At 51.8% G+C, this 17987-nt stretch overlaps 2 protein-coding genes across 2 annotated transcripts in view; one reads left to right on the forward strand and one right to left on the reverse strand.

The window, feature by feature from the left end:
- SCRIB (scribble planar cell polarity protein) overlaps window positions 1-17987 on the forward strand; it is a gene marked incomplete in the record, with an annotated part of 213321 nt that overhangs the window by 186033 nt on the left and 9301 nt on the right. Inside the window, 5 exon segments of the mRNA XM_034763808.1 lie at window positions 2097-2261; window positions 3013-3152; window positions 3567-3604; window positions 4540-4614; window positions 14781-14832. Of these exon segments, the coding sequence (XP_034619699.1) occupies window positions 2097-2261; window positions 3013-3152; window positions 3567-3604; window positions 4540-4614; window positions 14781-14832 (470 nt within the window).
- IQANK1 (IQ motif and ankyrin repeat containing 1) overlaps window positions 1-17987 on the reverse strand; it is a 173937-nt gene that overhangs the window by 11769 nt on the left and 144181 nt on the right. The gene's annotated exons all lie outside the window — the stretch shown is intronic.

Genomic DNA, 17987 nt, shown 5'->3' on the forward strand with positions numbered 1-17987 from the left:
ATGGATGCATGTCCTCTGGAATAGTGGTTGAAGCATGAAGGGACATACGAATCTTTAGCGCATCTGGCACGTAAATATCTTGCAACGCCAGCTACAAAAGTGCCATGTGAATGCCTGTTCTCACTTTCAGGTGACATTGTAAACAAGAAGCAGACAGCATTATTTCCTGCAAATGTAAACAAACTTATTTTTCTTAGTGATTAGCATTGTAAACCTGGACTTACAGTTGCTGGCACCCAGGTCTTTTAGCTGTGCTAATGTGTCCATACTGCACTACACAGACCTTCTGACTTGGGTCTGCGGCTTGAGCTACATTCATACTGCTAAATGACAGGGCTTGGGACCAGATCACAGTGGGACTTAGGCTGTGACCCATCCCCCAGTAGGGTGTTAGGACCTAGGTCTTGACTGCTCGCTAACCCAAGTCAGATTGATTTGTGTGTGGATGGAAGGGGGTCTTGGGTCAAACCCGAGTCAGATGCCAGGCGGTATAGACATTCCTTTTCTAGTTGCTTTGCCCTTTTTGGAGGTCAGACTAGATCTAATGGTCCATTTTGGTCTTAAAATCTATTAATAATTCTGGCACACCTCCATTATCATTACAATTTCCAAAGGATTCCTGACTCAGAAAACTCCCACATTCTTTCTTCAGCTTTCCCCGGAGCTTTTACATAGCATTCCAGTTCCACAGCATTCTTGGGGATTTGGCTGCCAATTAAAGGCCCTGCTTGCTCTGGTTTAAAGACCCTTGAGGTGGAGTATGTCCTTGTCTGCTTGCTACCTCTCCATGGCTGTGTCTGCACTGACAAAGAGCCTGTAATTCACCATATTTTAGCTCCCCCACCCCCCAAATGAGATGATATGGCACCACCACAGACACCTCAGCTCTGCAGGTTCCTCTGTTACTACCACAAGAGGCGGTGCACTTCTGGAGAACCACGTCTCCTCTGTTTGCCAGAGTTGGTTCAGTCCTAGGTGCAGTGTATCAGTGATCAGGGGCCAGGGCTCAGGTCTCCTCCAAGGGGACCCCATGTACAACTCCATGAGCTGCTTGGTAGACGGAGGTTTAGGTTGCCCTTCAGTCTCGCTGTATTTCTTATATTGCACAATGCAGATTGTATCACTTTCTGTCTAATCTTCTGTCTTCTGCTTCTTTCCAGTTCTCTGGTGTGTGTCCCCACCACCACCCACCTTGCTGGGCCTTCCCCCACGCCCTCTGCCATCAGTGCCCTGTTAGGACGCACACCCATACCCACATGCTGGTCCCTGGGCCCTGTTGGGACATGAGCATCCCTGGACTCCTCCGCTTGTGTACCCTGTGAGGCTCGACCTCCCCCCCCCAATCACTGCCGTGTGTCCCCTGTCAGGACACCCACACACACCTACATTGGCACGCATGTCTAGGAAGGGTGTGTTTGAAAGGTCACGGGCATACGCCAGTGCGGGAGAAGTGTGTCCACAAGGGAGCGATACACATCTTGTGAACCCCTCCGCTGCTCTGAAGCACACACATGCCCTCGTATGAACACGCTTTTCCCCAATGTGTGCCTGTGCCATTTTGGATACACATGCATCCAGCATATGGCAAACACAACCCTCCCTTGGGCACCTGTTCACTGTCCTGGGCCCCCTTCCCTTTCTGACAGGTGCACACAGACACCCTCTCTCCCACTCAGTATGTATTCACCCTGTTTGCCTAACCACCTCCCACTTGTGTAAGCACCTTGTCAGTCCCTCCCCATGTCTGTCCTTCCTGCCATGTCTAGTCCCTCCCACCCAGTGCATACCATCCGAGAGCAGAAGTCAGAATCTAACTGCTGGGGCTGGGAAGGGCCATTCCCATGGGCAGGTTATTCCTGACTTGCACACCAGGGGTTCCTGCCCCACTTTCTCAAGCAGCTGGTGCTAGCCAGGCTCAGAGACGGGAGCCTGGTCTGATCCTAGCCAATGCCTGCATCAGCCCTTCACTCCTCCTCTCTCCAGGGTACATTCCAATCTGTTTTTTCTCTCTGTCTGTTTCTTTCTCTCTCTGTGGTCGCCTGCTATGATGTTCATCACCACTATCTTCTCCTCCTCCTCCTCCTCCTCCTCCTCAGATCCTCCACTCTTGAAGACAGTATTAAACAGTACGAGCAGGATCTGGCCAGGAAGCTCTACCAGTCCCGACAGCGGGCACCTGCACCAGGGGCCAGGCCAGCTCAGGTGTCTAGCCCAGGGCAGAGTCACGTCTCAAGAACCCCTGGGTCAGGAAGTCAATCCAGGTGTGCACAGCCCCTGCCCCTCCAGTTGCATGTTCCACAATCCTTCTCTGTATTCCTGCCTCCTACTGCAGCCATCTCTGCTGCTGCTCTAGGAGTGGGGAGAAACACCCCGCTCCTGCTGCAGTGTGATAGAGCCCATTGCCCCCTGGTTCTGCAGGCTGATGGCAGTTATCTAAACAATCAGAGGGAGAAGGTCTCCTGCTTGGGAAGCCTCCGCTGCCAAGTGCAGAACCCATCTTGCCATAGTCAGTTCTGAATTTCACAAATGCCAGAAGAGGGGCAGGATGCAGCAGCACTGATGGAGTGTGGGGGAGATCAGAGTGCCTGAAATAACCCTCACATCCTTGTGGTTTATACCTGCAATTCCCCTCCTTCCTCCTGGCCTGGATGGTTCCCCATCACATCCCCAGGCACCTCTGGAGAGCCCTGCAGCTTCTCACTTGGGTGTACAGCGCTCGGCTAGGTCTGTCCCAGATTCACACGTGTGTGTGTTTGTGTGTCAGGAGGAGGTTAATGGCTGATCATAGCAAATTCAGCTGTTTTCTGAATTCTCTCCTACACTGACTTTCTCTGTCTGCCACAACATATCCTCACCCTCTCCACAGAGGGAACATGGGAGCCAGTGCTCCGTCCCTGCCCTCCGACATTCAGCCCCAGAGCCATGGGCTGGCTGCCAGGCACAGAAGAAGGCATTACTCGTAATTCTCTTCAGTGATGCTGATGTCCACTTTCTCCCCCTCCTCTGAGGCAGGATGAAGTCTCTGGAGCAGGATGCCCTCAAAGCCCAGATGGTGATTGCCAAGTCCAAGGAGGGGAAGAAGCGCAGCACACTGGAACAGCTGGCTGAATCGCCTTCACCTGCTCCCACCCCCTCCCCAACCCTTCCAGAAGGTACTGTATGCCACGCATCCTGGGAGTGGGGTTCACCACATCACTGGGGATAGAGGCCAACATCTGTGCGCTAGCCAGGACTCTTCCAGATGTCCCAGACACAGGCCCACTGAGAGTGAATTCCCCATTTCTTCTAGGCTGAGGGGGCGCATCTAGGGCTGGGCTGGAATCTTGCAGCCAGGATAGTCCTGGCTTGTATGATACTGACAGAGACCCACCCCTTTGCCATGTTATTCTCCAGGGAACCCAAGCAGTGGAAACTCAACACCATAGCCCGAGAAACAGGAGAGAGAAATGACCGTGTGGCTGGGAGGCTTGGCGTAGCCCTTTATAGCGCTTAGGCATGCTGCCAAAGGGGGAAGGGGTGCGTAATACATTCCTCACTAACCAGTGCTTCTGCCTCTTCTTTTGCAGATTGCAGCCCCAGGAATGTCACTTCACCAGGGAGGCTGGTAGGAGTTGCTGCCACCCCCTCTCTGTCTTCTCTCTAAACCTGGGATACCCACCCACCGCAAGCCAGGAAGGGGAGAATGACCCGTATGGCTGGGATGTGGGATCCTCACTCACAGTCTCATCCCAGACATGGGGCCATGAGAGTGAGCCGCCTGGCCCCGTGTGCTCAACCATGCCTGTTGCTGAGAGCTGAGATTTGGTCTCATTTCCCTAGGTTTCCATTTCACTTGTCTGTGAACCCTCCCTTTCCCACATGTTCCATTTCCATCCCCTCTGCTTCTTCAGCTCAGCCTCTGCATTTTACCCTCAGCAAGCCTTTCACGCCTGACACCCCTTCTACAAGCCTCACAATACCTGCTCCCAGCTGTTGTGGTTGTTTTTTTCATTACCTCAAGTGACCCCAGCTGAGATCAGTGCTGGGCACTGTACACACGCACTGAGAGTCAGAGCTCACTGTGTACAAAGACAAGACAAAGGGGAGAGGGAAACTGAGGCACAGAGAAGGGATGAGGCTTGCCCCCAGTCACATAGTAGAACTAGGAATATATGGAGGTTTAAAATCCTGGCCCCAATGAATTCCATGGGAGTTGCCATTGATTTCAGTGGAACCTGGATTTTCCCCAGTTCATGCGCTCAGGGCCAGCAAAGGACAGGAGTGCCCTAAAATCCTGGGCATATACAGCGTGGTCCACTGGATCACGCACTGAAGGATTATATCCCAGAGATGACTTGCTGCAATAGACGATTGTTCATGCGAGTCCTGGTGCCACCTTTCACAGATGAGAGGTGTCACCATCGCCTTTACCCAAACCATTCCTTCTTCTCTGATCTCCTGATAAACCTTTCCACAGTGTGCTGCAACCCTCTGCTTGCTGCTGATCCCTCGCTCACTCTCTCTCTTTCTCTCTCTCTCCTCTCTTGCTGTCCCTTCCAGTCCATGTCTGAAAAGAAGTTTGACTACCGGGAATTTGCTGCTATTCCTTCTTCCAAACCAGTTTACGAAATTCAGGTATAAGCTGCATGCAGAATTCCTGTCTTCACGCAATTGCCAACTAAGCAATCAGGGGCTGATTCTGGTTGGCGTGCCCTCACCTGAAGCTCTGTTATGTGACTTAGAGGTCTAATAGAGGGTCCCTCAGGGTGGGGATGTGTACTGTGGGTGAAATGTCTTTGGAACATGTCAGAATCATGGTGTACATCACAGAAAGAATGTGAATCTGGCTCCCCAGCCTGGATCCCACCCCACCTCCTGGGACATCTAGAGACCAGGTCATTAATTCATTGCTCTTAGCAATCATGCCAAAGGGTCTCTGTAGCTCCTTCTATGGGTGGAGCTGAGACAAACGGGGCTGCTGATGCAGTCTCCCTGAGTCCCCTGGGATTAAATGGAAGCCTAACTAGCTGACATGCTCGTGGCCTTTGGGCATCTTCAAGAAACTGAGCTGTAGTCAATAGAACATGTCTCCCTCACTAGTGCCCTTGAAGATCTCCCTTCTAAGTAAGAATAATTCATAAAGGACCATTGTGATGAGTGATGCCAAAGCTTCCCAGGAGTTTCTTCTCCAGCTGACTAGGAATGAAAAGTTCCTGTTGCCTAGTACAGAAGAAGCCTCACAGTCTACTGGGTGTTTGTGCACAACTAGCCGTTGTTGCAGCTGCAGCTTCCATGGAAAACCAGAGACTTTATGCCAAGCAGAACTCCCAATTTACCTTTCCACCCTCTGCTCCCCAGACTCTTTAGCTGAGGCAGTTACTGCTAAGGCGAGATCTGGTACCATTCAGCCCCTGACATGGAACCACAGAAACACAATTATTGAGACAGGAAAGTAGTCCTCAGAGCCCTTTCCATGCAGGATGCAGTGGTGTGGCATGAGTAGTGACCTCTCTCTGAGCTGTAAGAGCAATTCATGAGTTACTCATTTTAGCAAAAAGCAACAGAGGGTCCTGTGGCACCTTTGAGACTAACAGAAGTACTGGGAGCATAAGCTTTCGTGGGTAAGAACCTCACTTCTTCAGATGCAAGTAATGGAAATTTCAAGAGGCAGGTATAAATCAGTATGGAGATAACGAGGTTAGTTCAATCAGGGAGGGTGAGGTGCTCTGCTAGCAGTTGAGGTGTGAACACCAAGGGAGGAGAAACTGTTTCTGTAGTTGGATAGCCATTCACAGTCTTTGTTTAATCCTGATCTGATGGTGTCAAATTTGCAAATGAACTGGAGCTCAGCAGTTTCTCTTTGGAGTCTGGTCCTGAAGTTTTTTTGCTGTAAGATGGCTACCTTTACATCTGCTATTGTGTGGCCAGGGAGGTTGAAGTGTTCTCCTACAGGTTTTTGTATATTGCCATTCCTGATATCTGACTTGTGTCCATTTATCCTCTTGCGTACTGACTGTCCAGTTTGGCCAATGTACATAGCAGAGGGGCATTGCTGGCATATGATGGCATATATAACATTGGTGGACGTGCAGGTGAATGAGCCGGTGATGTTGTAGCTGATCTGGTTAGGTCCAGTGATGGTGTTGCTGGTGTAGATATGTGGGCAGAGTTGGCATCGAGGTTTGTTGCATGGGTTGGTTCCTGAGTTAGAGTTGTTATCACCAGCAACCACGCACCGCACCATAACAACTCTAACTCAGGAACCAACCCATGCAACAAACCTCAATGCCAACTCTGCCCACATATCTACACCAGCAAACCCTGAGGGTCAGTCCTATGCAAGGAACTTGAGACATCTCCACAAAGCCAAAGAGGACACCAGAGCTCTGCTTTCAGAGGACACCCAGAATGCTGCTCACAGAAGGAACACACCCCCAGCCAGTCACTGACAGCGAAACATCAGGGACAGCAAACACAGGCGCCAGGTCGCAGATCCACCCCAGCAGCTGTACAGACCACTGCAGAGAAACTGAGCAGTGGCCATGTAGTCAGAGAGCCATTGGGCCGCAGAGATAACAGTTATGGACAGATATCTGTAGCAGAGAATAATCCTCTCATCCATGCTGAGTTAGGTCATCTCCCCAGCCTCCAGCCTTGGAGTCTGGGTGTGTCATTAACAAGCTGTTTGTCTGGATTGGCTGTTTTGGCTGATATTAGGGTTAATTCACATTGATTTTCAAAAAGGAAGATGTAACAGTAGCTCCCAGGGGTATTACCTTTGTTACCCTGGCCCAGGATGGGGTGGGAGCCAGCAAATGAAGAGTAGTTTCCCAGCACTCATTTATTACAGCGGTATTTAATCTGCTATCAGGAGGCAAAGATCTCAAGCCCAGGAGTCTCACCGTTCATCCCCCAGAGCTAGACTGGCATTAGCAGAGCTCAAGGTAGCTGCTAAGGGTTTGGTCTATACTGTTACTCAGGTTATCCCTTAGTTACAATTTTGGCCACTCTCAAATGGTTACTGCTCTGTAGTCTCTAAATGTCTTCATTTTGCACACAGACACAAATCATTTTCAGACACCTGGGCCAGATGAAAAGAGAGGGACAGAAACTTAAGTGCTGATGTTGGGAAATCACTGCTGATTCATAGAATCGAAGGACTGGAAGGGACCTTCGTAGGTCATCTAGTCCAGTCCCCGGCACTCATGGCAGGACTAAGTATTATCTAGACCATCCCTGACAGGAGTTTGTCCAACTTGCTCTTAAAAACCTCCAATGATGGAGATTCCACAACCTCCCTAGGCAATTTATTCCAGTGCTTAACCACCCTGACAGGAAGTTTTTCCTAATGTCCAACATAAACCGCCCTAGTTGCAATTTAAACCCCTTGCTTCTTGTCCTAGCCTCGGAGGTTAAGAAAATTTTTTTTTCTCCCTCTTCCTTGTAACCACCTTTTACATACTTGAAAACTGTTATCATGTCCCCTCTCAGTCTTCTCTTTTCCAGACTAAACAAACCTAAATTTTTCAATCTTCTCTCAGAGGTCATGTTTTCTAGACCTTTAATCAGTTTTGTTGCTCTTCTCTGGACTTTCTCCAGTTTGTACACATCTTCCCTGAAATGTGTCACCCAAAACTGGATACAATACTCCAGTTAAGGCCTAATCAGTGCAGAGAAGAGCGGAAGAATTACTCCTGGTGTCTTGCTTACAACATTCCTGCTAACACATCCCAGAATGATGTTTGCTTTTTTTGCAACAGTGTTACACTGTTGAGTTATATTTAGCTTGTGATCCACTATGACAGACAGATCCCTTTCCACAGTACTCCTTCCTAGTCAGTCATTTCCCATTTTGTATGTGTGCAACTGATTGTTCTTCGACTGCTTGCTGATGTCAATTCCATTGTAGGTGTGCACGCACCCACATGCCCGGCCATTGGAGACTTTTGCCTGAGCCGGCTATGGAGCCCTCTGGAGTGCCGTGCTCATGGCGCAGTATCAGGCACTGCTGTAGTGAGACCCGCATGAGAGTTGTTTGCAATGCCTCGGGGAAACCCATATAAAGGAGCACTGTCGTATCTTCCAAAACTTTTGTCCACAGACTCAGAAGGAGCACGACATCCGCCTCAGGGCCCTCCTGATGCCGGCTGCCCTGCATCCAGCTTCAGAGCCAGCATGGCCCAAACTGGAACCCAGTGCTTCAACTTCGGTGCATAGCGCACTTCCGGCACTGGGGTCCTCCCGACACCGATCACTGTCACCGGTGCCGAAGAAAAAGCCTAAGAAGATGGCACCAGCCAAGCCCGACCAGGGGTCTCTGGGCAAAGGACCCTGTTCGGGCCTTACGCCCACTCCGGACCTGTTGAAGGGTTCGGCCACGGGGGGTTCCTCCCCCAGAAAGGACCCGCCACCGACTCTGGGTAGTGGTGAAAGGCCTAAGCAAATGGGGCATCCAGCCCCCTCTGAGGGCCTGGCACGAGGAGAGTCCACAGCGCCTCTGCCACGTGCAGCAAAGGACCAGGCTAAGGCTCCCCTTGAGGGCAAGCCCACCGGAAAGGCCTCACACAAATCAGATGAGTGACACTGGGCTCCAGAGCCAAGACAGAGCCACAGGTCACCACGTTCTTGGTCTCCATGTCAGCCCAGGTCTCTGGCTAGTCGCTACGAGTCGCCGGCACTGCGCTCTTGATCTCTCTCGTCGCGCAGAGGTTCGTCCAGGCATCGTCGATCACCCCAGTACCAGTCCTCGTCCCACCATCGGTCACCATCACTGAGACCTCGAGGGCGCTCCCCGACGCGACACCACTCCCCCTACCCCCGGCACCGGTCAGACCGGTCCAACCACCAGTCTCCGGCAGCAACCATGCGCCATCAGACTCAAGGCTCCACAGCCCTGCCCTGGTCACCGCAGGGAGACAACTTCGCAGGCTCGGAGGCACAGTTCAGTCCCTCATCCAGACAGCATGAGTGGGCTCCTGAAGGTGCATCGGTGGCATTGGTGCCGACCTGGCACCAAAGCCAGTGGCCGTCCCATTGGCCGTATTGGAACACATGGGACGTTCCTGTCATGCTGGTGCCCCACTCCTGCCAGCCCTCGGTTGCCGCATCAGACAGACCACAGGCGGTACCCCCAGCATCTGCGGCACCAGGCTCGGTGCAGGACGTCCCGGCAACCGCCTCGGGTGAGGAGCCAGTACAAACCCCAAGGCCACTCTCCCCCAAGGCCACACCACCTAGGCCTCCCGCCATCCAGTCATCTTCCTCCTTCCCAGACAAAGCGGTAGCAGAACCTCCAGAGCTAGCCCACCGGAAGACTTCCGCCAGCATTAGGTTCTGCTCCAGAAGGTGGTGGCTAAATTGTTCCTCAAAGTGGAGGAGATGTAGGGGCAGATGGACACGCTTTTTAACGTGCTCTCTGCGTCCGCCCCAACCCAGGTTGCGCTCCTGGTTCACGATAGGGTCCTGAATATCGCCAAGGCCATCTGGCAGACCCCATCTTCCATCCCGCCCACCTCGAAAAGGGCAGAAACAAGTACTTTGCCTCCGCAAAGGGGTTTGAGTACTTATATACTTACCCGCCATCGGGTTCATTGGTTGTGTCGGTGGCCAATGAATGGGACAAACGGGGCCCACCAGTTCTACCCCTAAGAATAAAGAGGCGAAAAAACGACTTATTCGGCCGATTTATTCTATGGCTAGCCTCCTGTTTCGGGTGGCAAATCACCAGCCCCTCTTGAACCACTACAATTTTAACTTGTGGGGCTCTGTAAGAGGGTCCGGACTCACCCCTGCGGCGCCTCCTGCTGGTCGTCCAGGGAATTAGCTCACCAGCCTCTGGAGCGCCCTCTGCAGGCCGGTGATCCGCCTTGTCCTCTACTGGCGCCCGTGTCCCTCCCAGGACCCGGTGCCCCTATTACTGGGATGCTGCCCCCTGGCAGTACCCCACAGATCTGGGTCTCCCCTCCCTGGGGAACCCCCACCCACTATCCCCACGTTGCCTCAGCACTAGGTCGCTGCCAGTCACCAACTGGCCCCCGCTCCCTCGGGCAAACTGCAGTATAGGCCACTCATCACTGGCAAGGGGGGTTTGGAACCGCTGCCTTGGCCTACCCCGGGGCTGCCCTCTGCAACCCCCAGTACCCCTTGGCCTAATACTAGGCCGCAGCCTGGGGCTTTCCAGGCTGGAGCTCCCCAGCTCCTCAGCCTGTCCCCAACCCTGCTCCACTCAGGTATGCTATCTCTAGCTTGCTGCAGCCAAGCCCTTCTCTCTCTGCACTCAGAGAGATTGCTGAGCTTCTGGCCGCCCTGGCCTATATAGGGCCAGCGGAGTCGGGGCGTGGCTCCAGCTGCAGCCACTTCCCCCAGTCAGCTCAGCCTGCAAGCTGCTTTCTCCAGCCACAGCCCCAGGCAGGGCTGTTTGAAACCCCTCAGGCAGGAGCGGGGTAACCACCCTGCTACAGGCTCTCTCCTCAAGTTCAAGGATTCCATGTCCCATGAAGAGACCCAGGAATTTGCCACCCTGGCGAAGGAAGGGACCGTGGCAGCTCGGTCTTCTCTCCAGATGGCCCAGGACTCCGCCAATTCAGCTGCCCGAGTGGTCTCTTCAACGGTGGTGATGCGGCACAGTTCCTGGCTCCAGACCGCCGGCCTGTCCCAGGAGATGCAGGCCTTGATCCACGACCTTCTGTTTGACGGTGTTGGCCTGTTTCCTGATCAAACGGATGCATGTCTGCATGGCCTAAAGGACACAAAGGCGACCCTCCGTTCCCTGGGATGCACACACCTCAGTCGTCTAGGCAGCCATTCCGGCCTCTCCCACCTCCTAGTCAGTGGCAGCCTCTGTAGGGGCCTACGAGGAACAGGGACATTTCAAGGAGGTCGGTCTTCACCCATCCCATGACAGCGCAGTTTCTGAAAAGTCTGGAGTCCCTTTACCCACATGTCCGAGACCCGGTCCCTCCTTGGACCTGAAACTTGTGCTATCTAGGCTCACGGGGCCCCCCTCTGAACTCCTGGCTTCCTGCTCCCTTCTCCTGTTATCCTGGAAGGTCTCCTTTTTGGTTGCTATAACTTCAGAGATCAGGGTGCTCACGTCAGAACCCCTGTATACGATCTTCTATAAGGACAAGGTCCAGCTGCATCTGCACCTGACCTTTCTGCCCAAGGTCGTCTCCCAGTCCCACACGAGTCAGGACATATGTCTTCCGGTTCTTTGCCCGAAGCCTAATGCGATGGATGAGGAGTGCAGGCTGCATACCTTGGACGTTAGGCAGGCTGTGGCCTTCTACATAGAGAAGACGAAGCCATTCTGTAAGTCTACGCAGCTGTTTGTTGCTATCGTGGACCGGATGAAGGTTTGTCCAGTGTCTATCCAGAGGATCTCGTCCTGGATCACGGCTTGTATCCGCTACTGCTATGAACTGGCGAAGGTGCCCCCACCACTGATTGTGATGGCTCACTCCACTAGGGTGCAGGCCTCATTGGCGGCCTTCCTCGCTCAGGTGCGATCCAGGAAATTTGCCGTGCCACAACCTGGTCGTTCGTCCACATGTTTGCCTGCGCTGATCCAGCAAGCTCAAGCTGATGCTGGTTTCAGCAGAGCCTTACTACAATCTGCAAGACTGAGGGAACTGGGATTGTTTAGTCTGCAGAAGAGAAGAATGATGGGGGATTTGATAGCTGCTTTCAACTACCTGAAAGGGGGTTCCAAAGAGGATGGTTCTAGACTGTTCTCAATGGTACCAGATGACAGAACAAGGAGTAATGGTCTCAAGTTGCAGTGGGGGAGGTTTAGGTTGGATATTAGGAAAAACTTTTTCACTAGGAGGGTGGTGAAGCACTGGAATGGGTTACCTAGGGAGGTGGTGGAATCTCCTTCCTTAGAGGTTTTTAAGGCCCGGCTTGACAAAGCCCTGGCTGGGATGATTTAGTTGGGAATTGGTCCTGCTTTGAGCAGGGGGTTGGACTAGATGACCTCCTGAGGTCCCTTCCAACCCTGATATTCAATGATTCTATGATAAAACTGTGAACTCCAAGCCCATCTCCTGTGATTCTGCTTGTGAGTCACCTACAGTGGAATCGACATGAGCAAGCACTCAAAGGAGAAAAAACGGTTATTCACCTTAGACTCATAGACTTTAAGGTCAGAATCTCACCCACCCACTCCTGTAACAAACCCCTGACCTATGTCTGAGTTATTGAAGTCCTCAAATCGTGGTTTAAAGACTTAAAAGTGCAGAGACTCCTCCAGCAAGTGATCCGTGCCCCACACTGCGGAGGAAGGCGAAAAACCCCCAGGCCTCTGCCAATCTGCCCTGGAGGAAAATTCCTTCCCGACCCCAAATATGGCAATCAGCTAAACCCTGAGCATGTGGGCAAGACTCACCAGCCAGACACCCAGGAAAGAATTCTCTGTAGTAACTCAGATCCCACCCCATCTAACATCCCATCACAGGCCATTGGGCATATTTACCGCTAATAGTTAAAGATCGATTAATTGCCAAAATGAGGCTATCCCATCATACCTTTTTGTAACTGTTGTTCTTTGAGATGTGTTGCAAGGGCCGTCCCTAGGAGGGGCGTGGGACCCAGGGCAGAAGAGATGAATCCATCACTTCTGGGACTGACCTGTCACTTCTGGGACCGACCGCTCCTGGTGCCGGCCAATTGCACTGGCAGCCTGCGGGGCCCCCCAAAGCGTGGGGCTTGAAGTGGTCACCCAGATTTGCCATACCCAACGGAGGGCTCTGTGTGTTGCTCATGTCCATTCCATTACCCACCCTCCTGCCCCTCCGTTGGAGTTGTCGGCAAGAAGGAACGAAGAGGGCGCAGGGCCGGCGGTGCCTGATATACCACACCATGAGCAGGGCATTCCAGAGGGCACCACAGCCGGCTCTACGGCTACCACTAAGGCAAAAGTCTCCGACATGCACATGGGTGCACGCACACATACAATGGAATGGACGTAAGCAACACATCTTGAAGAACAACAGTTACAAAAAGATGAGTAACCGTTTTTTTCCTTCCTAAGCGGGGTACTTTGCATTACCTCCTTTTCTCCAGTTTGTCCAGATCATTTTGAATTTTAATCCTTATTAAACATTATTTTTTCCAAACTCATGCTGAGGTGGTAATGCAAGCCAAGGGAGCATTCTTCCCTCAGGCTATCATGGAGCTGCCGCCACTGGGAGAGGACGGAGCCACCGATTGGCCAGGCAGTCACCAGCCAGGAGATCTTCTGGAACTCTCACACAATAATAGCCATGAGTAATGCTTCCTACCACTTTTAAGTGGCTAGGAGGAGACCACATCACTTCTTGGCATTAATCACACAGGCCTGCCAGTCCGCTTGGATTACAGCATTGCTATTTACCTGCACTAGGAAGCATCAGTCCTGAGGATACTAAACTGGGGTAACTGCTGCCGCCACAGCAATACAGGGCACTTCAGGCCCATGCTCCACTCTCTGTTGGCTCCCGTAGAGCCCTGCAGCTAACCCAAGATCTCTGTCCTTGTTTCAAAGCACGAGCAGGTCTGGGTCTGGGATACCTGAGGCTCATCTCACTCTCCAGGACCTCCCCCACCCTCAGTGAGTCTGCTGCTCAGGCACAACGGGTGAAACGTGAGCGGGCAGGAGATGCTGCTTCTTGGGGCTCACCCAGGACTGTAGAACTCCCTCCTGCAGAGCCTGGGAACGACCACAAACCCCTCAGTGTTTTCTAGTCCAAATGCAAAGTGCACTTGTCCCTCCCCTCCGAAACAACTGCCCAGAACACGTCAGTGACTAATCACAATAACGCCCCTGCTCACATGCTCTTCTTGGGGTGAGGGATGACGAGGTGCAGGAGCGGGAATCCGTATGTTGGTGTAACTTGGGCAGGCCATGGATCCCTAGCAATGGACGCAGTATATAGAGTTGAATAGCAAAGACTCCAGTGGAGCCATTGTCGTGGAGGAGAGAGCTCCTTTACTCACTGGAGGACTCTGAGTGTATTGCTCCAGAAAGCCATTTTCCCAGAGAGCTCAGAGATTCTGTATCCAGGACAAAGTGCTAGGTCCCTGTGCCTCCCCTTCTAGCAATGGGCCTCGTCCCTGGAGCACCTCGAGACTTATAGCCCTGAGCAAAATTAGTTTCTTTTAAACTGTTCTGAGTCTCACCCTGGCCTGAATCCCAAGGCAGGGGGCTGCCAAGAGGATCTCGTGCAGAGAATTCCATTTGCTGAAATGTGTTTCCGTTTACCGAGGCCTCTAAAAACTAGTAGGAGCACTGGAGTTTCACAGTTGCCAGCTACCAACCCTTCTCCAGGCTGGCTGCTGTATGCTGGGCTGTCTATGCTTCCTGCCTCATCTAAGGGAAAGAGTTTACTGCACCAAAAGAGAATGGACTCTGCTGCTGAGGAAGTCAGTCTGACAGATGCTGCAGGCTGTGGGTGAGAGTCCAGGGCCTTCAGAGAGGCCGTGGATTCCCATTGCTCTTGCTGTCCTCCCCATCTTCTGTCCTCCTTACCTCTCCTGCCTTACCTATTTCTCTCACTCTCTCTTAATCCAACTAGGGCAGCAAGGGGATACCCTGCTGGGCACACTACCTTCCTCCCCTGAATCCAGCCTATGGCTCTGGCACTGAGCATTAACATGGGGTCATTTGCTCTTTCACTCAGAATCCTTTGCTTCAGCCCCTCTGCCACAGAGCCTTGGCGAAAGGCTCTGTCTAGCAGTCAGCCACATCCCTGGTGCTGGGGCAGGCAACTGAGGAGAATAATTGGTGCCTGATGCTCACTGCCCTTTGCTCTTTTCTCTTCCAGTCACCCGAAGCAGTTGGCAATCTCAGATACGTGGATGACACAAATAGCACAGGTAAGTTACTGACCAAGCAATAGGGAGCCATACAGCCCCCACCTCCCCACATCAACCCTCCTAGCCACAGTACTGGGGAGTCCACAGAGCACTGACGAATCCGGTTTGTTGTGCTGCCTGAAGCAATTGCCTGTTTCTGTCCCATTCTAGACTGAACCCTCCAATCCAGCAGCACTGAATTGTGGGTAGGATTTTTCTGCATTGTGGCTGGATGATGACTGATTTGCTGGGAGTAGTGTGTAGTGAGCATGCCTCCGTTTGTTCCTGGCCTCTGTCCTGGGGCAAAGGGTGGGAGGGTCCGGCCTCCTGCAGCTGACGTTGGTGTGCGGTGTGCATGCCCCAGTGGGACTATCCTAGGTGGGAGTGGAGAACCTGGCTGCCTGCAGCAGGGAATGGGAGGTATGTGGTGGGTTGCAGGGCTTGAAAGCATTTGAATACTTGAGAACCAGGGTTCTTCGAGTCTGTGTGCGTGTGCATGTACGACGTGCACACGGGCTCAGAGTCTCTGGCCAGCATTGTCCAGCATGCACCCTGCATGGTTTTTTTCATTTCATTTTCACCAAAAAAAATTCTGTCTTCCTCACTTTTGCCTTTTTGGTGCCTCTCGCCAGTGGTGGACTCAGAGTATTATAGCTTTAAGGCCTGTCCACCATGCGATGCACTTACTCCCCATGATTGAGCACAGTTGGTATCTCTTCAGTCTGGGAGACAGCCATGTCCCGGACCAGTGCTCATTGGATTGGCCCTTCTCCCCCAGGACTCGTTTTTCCTGGGATAGCCAACTACAGCACTTCCTCCTGATGTGATCCATTAGAGGAGCACTGGATCCCAAAGGAAGTCCCTCTGACTCAAAAAAGGCACTCTCTCTTCACAGGTCCCCTTCAGTCAGTGTCCTGTAATTAGGGATTCGACTCCTAAGGCCAGGTCTACATTGTCACTTACATCGGTATAACTTATGTCGCTCAGAGGTGTGAATAAGACGCCCCCCTGAGTGACATAAGTTACACCGACCTAAGCACCAGTGTGGACAGCGCTACCTCTCCCAGAGATGGATTTATTATGCCAATGGGAGCTTCATCAGACGCGACAGCAGCACAACTGCACTGGTGCAGCTGGACTGCTGTAGCGCCTCTAGCGTAGACTAGCCTTAAGATTCCCATGACTAAGTGCCCACAGCCCCCTCTGTTGACATTGGTCCATTCCTTAAGACAAGTTTGGCACCAGTAGGGAGCCTGGCACTGAAGCCTGGTACTACTTCCACCTCGAGGAAGGGCAGATTGGACATTCCCGGGGAGATTCTTGGCACTGACCCTCCTACCCAGAACTTGATAGGTCAAAGACCACAGAAGAGCCATAAGCATTGTCTATCCGAAATTGTCAGGCCTTAGGCTTAATCATGCTGAAAAGTCTAAAATGACTGAGTCTTTCAACTGTCAGATCTGAGGAAAATGAAATCCATCCCAGCACTGAAGCCTGGTACCAATTAACTCTCCTGGTTGAAAGGTGTCAGTCCCAGAATTGGCACACAGAGTGGAGTCCTTGACAGTTCTGGCAGATGTAATCCACATGTTGAACCCTCCATACCAACTGCAGTCCCAATATGTCAGGTGCCACAATACCTAATACTGTTACCAACAACCTCTCACCCTTGCTCAGAGAGCTCAACACCACCTGTAGAGCATGAGCAGTTCTTGTCTCCTGGCCATTCCTTTTTCCCTGAATTAAGCAGGGAACCATCACCAGTTCCTTGCCTGTTGGCTAGACCTACATCACCCTCCCATTCTCCACTCCCTGATCACAGAGAACCCCTCCTAAATCTCTCCCTCTCGTTATACCTTCTTCTCCATGAGCTCTCTGAGTCTTCTACGTGAGCTCCATCTCCTCCATAATCTTAACCCGTCAGTTTCCACCTGGGCCTTATTGGGTGGTTTCGGATCCTCCTTCTAAGCCCTCTAGACCTTGTTCACCTTCCTGGTCTTCTTAAAAAAACCCAGATCTAATTCATTAACTAGGTCTGTCCCTTGTCTGCCCAGTGATATGGCTCTCCATAGACAGCAAGAACCAGAACAGGAGGAGGATGAAGATAGAGAGCCAGACAGGGAAGAGGATATTACTCTGAGAGCCTCAAGAGCTTCCTAACCCTTTCCCTCCCATGTCTTCGAAAGGCGTTATTGTCACTGGATAAAGCAGTGACACACAGCCCAATTCCTGCCTCAGATGAGTTCCAGGCTAGGTCTGCTGTGAAGTATATCAGACTGATTAGATTCATAGACTCATAGACTTTAAGGTCAGAGGGGACCATCATGATCATCTAGTCTGACCTCCTGCACATCGTAGGCCACAGAATCTCACCCACGCACTCCTGAAATAGACTCCTAACCTCTGGCTGAGTTACTGAAGGCCTCAAATCTGTGATTTAAAGACTTCCAAGTTACAGAGAATTCACCATTTACACTAGTTCAAACCTGCAAGTGACCCATGCAGAGGAAGGTGTCTCAGTCAATCTGGCCTGGGAGGAAATTCCTGACCCCAAATATGGTGATCAGTTAAACCTGGAGCATGTGGGCAAGACCCACAGCCAGACACCTGGGAAAGAATTCTCTGTAATAACTCACAGCCCTCCCCAGCTAGTGTCCTGTCTCTGACCGTTGGGGATATTTGCTGCTAGCAGTCGCAGATCGACTACATGCTATGATAAGCAGTCTCATCATACAACTCCCTCCATAAACATATCAAGCTCAGTCTTGAAGCCAGTTAGGTTTTTGTCCCCATTGTTCCCCTTGGAAGGCTGTTCCACAACTTCACTTCTCTGATGGTTAGAAACCTTCATCTAATTTCAAGCCTAAACTTGTTGATGGCCAGTTTATATCCATTTGTTCTTATGTCCACGTTGGCACTTAACTTACATAACTCCTCTCCCTCCTTGATATTTATCTCTCTGATAAATTTATGGAGAGCAACTATATCTCCCCTCAGCCTTCTTTTGTTTAGGCTAAACAGGTCAAGCTCTTTGAGTCTCCTCTCATAAGACAGGTTTTCCATTCTTCAGATCATCCTAGTAGCCCTTCTCTGCACCTGTTCCAGTTTCAATTTATCTTTCTTAAACGTGGGAGACCAGAACTGCACAGTATTCCAGATGAGATCTCACCAGTGCC

Source organism: Trachemys scripta, chromosome 2 (genome assembly GCF_013100865.1).
Source record: "Trachemys scripta elegans isolate TJP31775 chromosome 2, CAS_Tse_1.0, whole genome shotgun sequence".
Classification (NCBI taxonomy): Eukaryota; Metazoa; Chordata; order Testudines; family Emydidae; genus Trachemys; species Trachemys scripta.